Genomic DNA, 10,096 nt, shown 5'->3' on the forward strand with positions numbered 1-10,096 from the left:
TTTATCGGATCAGGATTTCCCGTGTTTTTGACTTCAGTTAAATCAGAGATTTGGTGAAAGACTAACGGGAAACATTCAAGAGTAAGGCAGAATGACAACATTGAATGTGTAGAGATGAAAAGTGAAGCATTAATATGTGAAGCTCCTAATATATATATGAACAAAGTACAGTCTGTTTTTGTTCATTTGTGATGCATAGCCTGAAGCTAGTTTTCATCAAGACTTGTGAATTCATGCAGCACATCACTGCAGCCATAGAGTGCTTTTCAAACACAGTTAAGACTGTGGCAAGCTTCACCAATCAGAAATAATAAAAACTGGGCCACACACACACACCACACACACACACACACACACAAACACACCACACAACACACACACAACACACACACACAACACACCAAACACACCACACACACCACACACACACACACAAACACACACACATTACACACAACAGCACACACACACACACACACACACACACACACTACACAGCACACACACACACACACACACACCATCACACACACACACCACACACACACACACACACCACACACACACACACACACACACACACACACACACACACACACACACCACACACCTTATTGTACATTAACATGTTACATTTAGCTAATAATACATACTCGTTGCTTCAAAAAAATTGGTCTCATTCCATATTTGTACATCTTGTAGTACATGTGTGCTAGTTTTTTTGTTTAAACTTAGCATAACCTATTCATTTGAAAAGGTCTTCAGCCCAAACAAGTATGGAGATATACAGAAAAACTTAAAAATATAAATATGTGTTAAACCCTATCACGTCTCCTATTATCATAGACCCATAATGTCCATGAAAATGATATCAAATGCTCTAAATATGACAACGTTTATGGATTATAGTTGGATTAACAATGCCACAAAAGGGGTTTCTTCACAAAAATGGTTTTAAAAGATTAGGATGTACCATTGGTTTTAATCCCACTTATGCTTAAGCGATAACCATGACCAGTCAAAGGTGTGACACTAAGCCTGAAGCTCAACGTATTAAAACCCTTAAGAAAGAAAATCCAATTCTAACCTTTATCCTCCAAAAAATAGTCTTCCCACCAAAATGTCAGATGGAGTTCAGACACAAGCTGCACACTACCCAAAAACTAATCGGACATGCCATGCACCTGGATGGCAAAGTGCGTCACACAGGCAGTAAACTTCGCAGACGCCCGGCATGAACACAGCAGCCTAATTGACATGCTGAGTGCTGCCTCTCCCTCTCCCCTCCACAAAAGGTGCTTCTCTCCCTTCTCTTCTCTATATCTATTTTCCCTGCTCTCTTCCAGCTCAACAATGAAAAGGCTATTCTCTCTTGCTTGTTATTTGACAGCTGTCCTCTGAATAGATGGGTGCGTGCACGCTCACGCCTGGCAATTATTGTGCACGCCTAATGAATTCAATCATCGAGGCTCGGTGTCAGCAATGTCTTAGCTCCCTTTGTTGCCGGGAGAGAGATGGATTGCTCTGCGTTGAACGGAGAAGGGGAAGAAAGGGGGGGTGGAGGGAGGAGGGGGGGGGGGGGTGGAGGGAGAGGGGAAGAGGAGGAGAAGGGCACAATAGGATGTGTGGGAGTAAGGAGGAAAGGGTTTTCAAGAGAAATAAATGCTACCCTGGAATACATTTGAGATGTTGTCAAAACAAAGGAGGGAAAATGTCACATTAGACTCAACTGCAAGGGAATGTGCTGAGGAGAATAATAACATGTAAGACAACAGGAATTTAATTTATTTTGGAACCTTAGGCCACTTCATTAGCTTGGAATTATAATTTAAGGCTAATTAAAATGAACTGTTTATGCTTAGTCAACAGCAGTCCTAAATAAAAGCTGTAAAAACAGTCATTTTCCTGTTTAAAAAGTACAAACAGTGCATTAGCTTTCTCATCAGTTAGCTTGTTAGCATGCCAGATTGATGGCTAGCAGTATGAAGTTAAACTTGAATCATTATTTAAAGCATGTTTATCTTAAAGCAGCTAATCTTATCAGTCTGTGATGCTAAAGTAACTATAGCTCAAGCCGCTGAAGCTAACATCTGTATTCAAGGGGCCATTAAAAAAGATAAAATGTGAGACAAAATTAGCCGTCAGTTAGGTAAACCGACACCAGTTGGCGGATAGTTTAGCAGCTTTGTGAAAACTTTATATCAATATTTATCCCTAAAAAAATGTGTAATGTTATTGGTCTGTGATGCTAAACGTAGCTTAAGCTTAAACCGCTAACTCTGACATCTGTACAAGTGCTGATTATAGCTCGTCACATTGTGTTGCTAATCGCAGACAGGTTAGCTTGGTTCTTAGCAAACATAGCAAAGATAAATACTGTAAAGCTAACAGTAGTATAATGTTCCAGGCGATCACCGTAAAAACAACTAAATAAGCAACTGATATCTCAACCCAGTCTCACGGCATTTCGTGTTATAGTCACAAAATGTATTTAATCTATTGATTCGTGTTCATCAACACGATTTTTGCATTTTTTTCGTGTCACACAGAACCATTTTAAATGCAATGTATTTCTATTGGTAGTATGTTTCGTGCCTGCACCACGTCTTTTTGTCCGGTCGGGTCTTGGAATACCAGAAGTTGTGTTGTTCATAAACACATTTTCTTACTCAATATCTTACCCTAAGCCTAACCCTAACCCTTTTATTTTAAATTGTATAATGTCGGAATTTTGTTGCCGTCCGCAAGGAAAAGAAATGGCTCAGAGCCTCAGAATACTGACATCTGTATTTAAAAAAAACCTGTTTTCCTTCTAATTTGTTATTATTTGGTGCATGCACGAAACATACTACCAACAGAAATACATTGCTTTTAAAAAATGCGAAAAATCGTGTTGGTGAACACGAATCAATAGATTAATCTCGTGACTATAACACGAAATGCCGTGAGACTGTGTTGGATACCTGCAGTTTCTGGTCATACTTTAATAAAAAAGTAGGCTTGTTATAGAGACCAAAACTGGCTTGGAGATTAATTAATGAAGAATATATGGCGCAGAAAAATCAAAATGAGATATTTTCTTACAAAGATGTAGCCTTATTTTTAAAAGGACCTTATTGATAATAATAATAGAAAAAGCCTGAAAATAAAAAAAATAAAAAAACTCAGGCAGAGGAGGGAGAAAAGAAAGCCCAGAGTGCGAGGACTGATGGGCTCGAGAGGAGGGTGAAAAGTCGAGGAGCCGGAAAGAAAAGGGTGAAAAGAATGAGAGAGTGCCAGCATGACAATGACAGAGCGAGGGAGTGTGAATGAAAGGCCGACAGAAAGGGATGAATCCATGTGGAAACACAAAAGGAGACAGACGCTGCCACCTCTCTCCGTCTCTCCACCTTTTTCACCTGTCCTCTTTATACTGCTCTCTACATGCTTCGGGTTTCTTTTTTTTAAAATCATCTTCCAATGCTCATTTGATTTTTTTTCCCATCCCCTGTCTATTACCCCCCCATTTTCTTTCTCTAACTTCCTCAGTCTCTCATTCTCTCCTCCTTTAAGAGAGCGAGGTGAGAAGGAGGCAGTGAAGGGTGTAATTGGTCGAGGGAAGTCAGGCGTGAGCTTTGTTGGCTGCTTACTGAAGCACACACTATCTATTTTTATTTATACTTCCTCTCCCTCCCTAACTTTATATCACTACATTTACCACTCCCATTCTCCCCCTTACCTTCCTCCTTATCCCTCTCACCCCTTGCTACTGTATCTACAATATATGACCAAAAGTTAAAAAAAGCCGTCTCGCTATTCTTCATCTTTTCCTCAACTCCCTATATTTTCTTTGTTCTCCATTTTTCTTCGATTCCCAGCTCAGATGTTTCACTCTCTCTCAGCCTTTCTGACACGTCTCACTGTAGCTCCATGCTGATAGGCCATGCATATCAAATACCTGTGGCACAGCATGGAGGGAAGAGAGGACGGCAGGTGTGTGAGAAAGTTAATTCCTATCTAATAACGTAAATTAATATATTCAAACACAAGACTTTATGATTTTTTGTATTTTATCATGTGATTTGAGCAGGCTTAACGTCACTGCAACGCATCAGGCTAATATTAAAATCTGTGGCGTCCATCTTCATCTTTAGGTAACGCAGTGTTTCTCATACATTGATTTATTTGTGGTCTAATGGATAGTGAGGTGGGCTGATTTCATTTCAAACCTTTATTTATCCAGGTTGTATCCCATTGAGATCATTGATCTCTTTTTCAAGGGAGACCTGCTCAAGTAGGTTCCACATGAAACATTAAAAACATAAACAGAACAACAAAAGGACATCATACAGTAGCATTACAGGGATTACAATTTACATAACTATCCACATGCACAGGTACCAACAGCTTCCGATTCAGTAGCATCCAACCGAGCTTTAAAAACATTGAGTGGCACCAGATTGCTCAGTTTCCATTTCAATTGCAGACTATTCCAGGACAGTGGAGCTGCGCATCTAAATGCTATCTTCCCTAAGACAGTCCTAGCAGTTGGCACATTTAATAAAACCACAGCATGCGATCTCAGGCAGTAGCCACTTACAATTCTCTGATGATCGGAAGGTTGCGAGTTCAAATCCCGCCTGGAACACCACCACTAGTGTGCCCTTGAGTAAGGCACTCAGTTACTCCAGGGAGAATGTCCCTGTAATTGGTCATTGTAAGTCGCTTTGGAATAAGGCGTCTGCTAAATGCCTAAATTGTAAATTATATTTTTGGGAGAATAAACCCCACAGATCCTCAACTCCGGTGTGTCTCACTCATTAACAACGCAGCACAGAGCAACAAGAACGTTGTCTGCTACAGTAGCCATGAACTCGCATGTATTTTCTTATTTGAGGGGGGGGTTGGATGCGTGGGCCACCCGAATAGGTTAAGGGGCCTTTGGCTTTTCTTGCCGGGGGGGGCGGGGGGTTGCGGTGCCCCAACAAATAGAATCAAATTCTGTGGGAAACACTGTAACGCCTATGTTTTTGGAGAGTAGACATGTTATGACTAGCCATATCAGACACATTGTAAAAGAAGTGATGTGGGAAAATAACAACAGGTTTTTAATTGTGTTGAGACCTCAAGGCTATTTAATTTAGCCTGAAATGTAATGTAAGGCTAATTAAACAACAGCACAGAAATCAGGAAATCGATTATAACTCCAAAATATGAATAATCGTGAAGCAGATTTGTTGTCATTTTCAAATCTTCTGTGAGTAGTTCAAACTGCAAAATGAAAGTGTTTAAAGTGTAACCATCAATAGTCCTAAACAGAAGCTGTAAAATATATATATCGTTTCATTTTGCTGTTTGAAAAAGACAAACAGAGAAGTTGCCTACTTAGTGGTTAGCTTGGTAGCACAACAGTATTTAAAATCTTCAAGGTAATCTGTTATCATTATGTTAAGCTTGAGCTTGTCTTATCAGGCTGTGAAGCTAACGTAACGTTAGCTCAAGCCGCTAAAATGACAAGCTAACATGTGTATCGTTACAGGCTCCATTCGGTATTTAGGATTTCCACTAGAAAGAAACACCACTCGTTTTGATGTTTGAAAAGCTACACAGCGTTCTGACTTTCAACAAGAGTAGAGAGTGGTGATTCCAGCTAGTCAAATTGTGTAGCTAATCGCAGACTGTAGCTAGCAGTTAGCTTGATAGTTGATGAGCATTACACACTGTTGATTGAAAACAAACAGTAGTCATTTCCAGGTTAATTTCCCCTTTAGACATGTTTGACTGAATGTCATACAAGTTAGTTAAACAAGCAGACCCAAGACACGAGGTGAACATTTGTCTGTTGTCTGTGTGAAATGACATTATTTGTTTCGTCTGAGACTTTTAAATAAACTTCAATGTTATAAGACAAGTTTTGGTGTTCCAGGTTGTTCATTTTTGTTTCCAGTCCAAAAACAGCATGGTCCCTCCCTTAAATATCATCCTCTATACACTGTGTATGTGATAGCTAGCATCCTGTCAACTGCCAACACACACACCACTGACACATGACGACCATAGCATACAGGGGAAGAATCGATTGATACACACACTCTCACTTGTTGTCCCAAACTAATAAGCTGCCCTCTCTTTAGAGCTGCACAACCCACTGAAAAACATTTATAACCTCATCCAACCCCGAGCAATTACACCAGCAGCTGCTCCAAGTCGCTCCACGTATGTGTGCGCTAGTGTGTGAGTACACTTAAGTGTGAGTGTGTAGTCGTGTATGTGCATCGGAGGTGTGTGAAGTGAGCCATATGGCTAATGTGTAAAAGGACTTGGTGTATGTTTCCGTGTACTGCCAGTGTGTGATGGTGTGTGTAGTGTGTGTGTGTGTGTGGGCCAGGTGGCAGTTTGAAACATCACTTTAATTAAGCCGCAGAACCTGTTCTGTGGTGGATCGGCCTCTCTGATTGACTCGTATGTGTCACCATGAGGCCGCCGCACAACACAGACACATATATCGAGCCCGGTGCCAAGCATTAATCACTGCGGCTCTCCTATTGTGCTAATAATAATATAAAGTTGTGAAACTCTTATAATAACTCCCTGTTACAAGCTCGATGACACAGACACAGCAGTGGTATTAGGACCCTTTACTAGCAACAGTTACTACAATGTAAAAGCACTCAATCAGAAGTAATATTGTTACTTGGAAAAATATTTATCAGGAATATGTACACAAGTTTAAGAAGGCGAAATGATCCATAATATTTAATTATTTACAAAGGTTTTATAGTATAATTGGGTTATTCTAAATGATGCATTAACAGGTTCTTAATGTTGTAGCTGGACGAGTTCTAGCTACTATAAATGCTGTTAAATATTTAAAATAATATAATATATTATTTTAAGCCTCGGTGGCCAAATCGTTAGACCATGCGATATTAAAAACAAACAAACAAAAAAAACTATTGCAATATATTTTTATAATAAATCTGATAATTAAAATGTCCCTTAATTAAGAAGATAATTAAATCTGCAATTAAGGTAAGGGATACATAACAAAAAATGGGCTTCTGCATATAGGTTTAATAAAATACCAACGTAGCCATTAGTAGATAATCTGCGTATCATTCAATTATAATATCAAATCAAGTAGCTTATTATTATCCTTGGTGTCCTTAGATAAACAAACCCTTCTGCTGCACTGTGCCGTCTTATCAGTTATGGTATATATAATATTTATGTTGTATCATGAACAGCCAACACATGTTCCGCTATGCTGAACCCTATATCATGTCATCAAGGAAGCCTTCATCATTACACGACGACGACGTGCTAACAGATTGCCGTTTCATAACAGCTTTGTGTGCAGAGAGGAGAGGAAACATGCACGTGTGATAGATAGCATCTTGGCACGGAGCTGCTGCAAGCATTAACCAGGCCGCCGCTGATGGCTTTTCAATATAGCATCGCAGTAATTTTCCATAAGCCTGGTGTGACTAATAGCGTAAACAATGGAGCCCAATGTTCACGTTATGGGCCCATTATGGAACTATCAGGGCAGCATGTCAAGACGGATGCCTTTGATTCAGTGCTCTATTTGTAAAAGCCAGGAGCAGGTGAGAGGATTTGTGTCTTTAAGAAGTGTGTCTTAAGTGTGTGAGAAAGAGAAAAAACTCAGATGAAGGTAGGTAACAAAGAGACATACAATGAAAAATAAAGGGCTGAGATCTGCTGAGAAAGAGACCCAACGAAGTGTTTTTGTTTCTACAGACCATTGGAGAAGCAATGCGTTGGGTAAATGACTCCCAGTCTATTTGTGAAGCCACCCAAAGTATCTCATTTGCCTCTAATGTGTTTTCCCTATACAGCGTAATGGCCCCAGCTGGGTGATGTCATGCAGCAGTTACCTCAATCAGCCAATGGGGCTTCACTGCTGTCGCCGGCTGCCTCGGATGCTAAAGGGAGAAATCAAAGTCAACAAGTTAGAGATAAGGGCCGCTTGGATAAAACACACTCTAGAAGGCAATAGAAGAATATGATGAGGCGGCAAAATACAGAGTAAGGTGGCCTTATATATAACATGGACATTTAAGGATGCAAATATAACGGCTGAGTGGTTGAACAAAGCATACATGCAACTAAGAATGGGCACATTTGATAATACATTAAGTTGATTTTAGCTCTGCTCGACAGCAGCTGCAAAATGAGTCCAAATGTCATTGAAATCACAATAAATAAATGCAATTCAAATCACAGGAAGCACAATATTCGAAAAAAGGATAAATATGTGTTGAAATACCATCTAAATAAAGTATTGTTGACCTGCAGAGTCCATTAACTTGTTTGTTTACTTTCTGGTAACATAGTGACACAATCAAAAGGTTACACCTGCGCTTCTATTGGCTAGCGCTCCAACACATTGTGCGTGAGGGCGGGATATCTCTAAGCGGTAGACCAATCACAACAGAGCCGGCCAGCTAACCTGAACATCAGCAGGAGAGGACTCTTTAAAGTAGAGACACTACATACTGATATGAACCTGAACATCAGCAGGAGAGGACTCTTTAAAGTAGAGACACTACATACTGATATGAACCTGAACATGAGGCAGGAGAGGACTCTTTAAAGTAGAGACACTACATAACTGATATACACCTGAACATCAGCAGGAGAGGACTCTTTAAAGTAGAGACACTACATACTGATATGAACCTGAACATGAGCAGGAGAGGACTCTTTAAAGTAGAGACTCTACATACTGATATACACCTGAACATCAGCAGGAGAGGGACTCTTTAAAGTAGAGACACTACATACTGATATACACCTGAACATCAGCAGGAGAGGACTCTTTAAAGTAGAAACTACATACTGATATACACCTGGACATGAGCAGGAGAGGACTCTTTAAAGTAGAGACACTACATACTGATATACACCTGAACATCAGCAGGAGAGGACTCTTTAAAGTAGAGACACCACATACTGATATACACCTGAAAATGAGCATGTTTCAATCATAGATAAGAATAATGCTGAAACAATGATAACTTTTGCCTATATCGTAACACCAGTAATCAAAATATGTGCAAATTAGTTATTTTTTTCACTCATAACATGGACTGAGAGGAAGATGTTTGTATATTATTTTAAACACAACAAGCGATGACAGCCTCTAGTGGATTACTGCTAGTAAAAAGTGAGTGATTTTTGGGTCATTGGACTAATTTCCAGAAGTGAGTGAGTGCCTTTTCCACTCCAGTTGTTGTGTTGTGTCGACAGAGCTCTCTCTCTCTCAGGATGAGTCATGCCGTGCTAACCTCAAAACCCAGCAAACCTCAGCTCTAAAAGCTGTCCATAGAATATATTCTGTTAGCTTTTTTATCTGATTAATTGGCACTATTGTACCAAAAAACATCAGATATTCTTAAGCTCCATTAAGCCACAGTGAGATCAGCATGTAGCCTTGACTGTTTTCTTCCTCAACATCATCTCTCTCTACTCGCGATAATATGAGTCATGAATACAGTTCTGTGTATTGTGTGAATTACACAATATGTGGGTTTTTTATTTATCCATGTCTCTTTGTATAATGTTACTATGCATGTTGACATGATTGAGTATGCCTCTGCACAAATGTTGCCTAGTAGCATTACAGTGTATTGAACTTGTTGAGCCCCGAGACAGTTTTTCAGGCCTCAGGCTCGAAAATGACATTCCCAGAACAAATGACTATACCTTCACTTCTAAAAAGGGGTTGTCATTAATAATTGTATATTCCTCTAGGGCATAAACATTGATAGTATACCTACAGTACACTATGGCATAATAGTCACGCCAAGATGAGGTTATCCTAATTCTCTACCCCCCCAAAAATAAATGGTTACGTATTTTTGTCTCGTGCTAAAACTTTAATTTGTGGAATAGACAATAATTTCAATAAAATGACAACCAAAGCTATTTATCAAACAAAATTGGACAACTTCTGCTGGTTTGAGTTATTGAAATGTAAGGATTTTAGTTTTTTTTCTCTGATTTATATCATTAGAAATTGAGTACTCTGATTGTTGCAGGACACTAAACGATCTTCAGTTTTTAAATGATTATTAAATAACATTTGACGATT

At 39.4% G+C, this 10,096-nt stretch overlaps 1 protein-coding gene across 1 annotated transcript in view; it reads right to left on the bottom strand.

The window, feature by feature from the left end:
• LOC117483768 (partitioning defective 3 homolog) overlaps positions 1-10,096 on the bottom strand; it is a gene marked incomplete in the record, with an annotated part of 336,797 nt that overhangs the window by 151,247 nt on the left and 175,454 nt on the right. The window contains 1 exon segment of the mRNA XM_034132116.1: positions 7,878-7,925. Within this exon segment, the coding sequence (XP_033988007.1) occupies positions 7,878-7,925 (48 nt within the window).

Source organism: Trematomus bernacchii, unplaced genomic scaffold (assembly GCF_902827165.1).
Source record: "Trematomus bernacchii unplaced genomic scaffold, fTreBer1.1, whole genome shotgun sequence".
Lineage (NCBI taxonomy): Eukaryota > Metazoa > Chordata > Actinopteri > Perciformes > Nototheniidae > Trematomus > Trematomus bernacchii.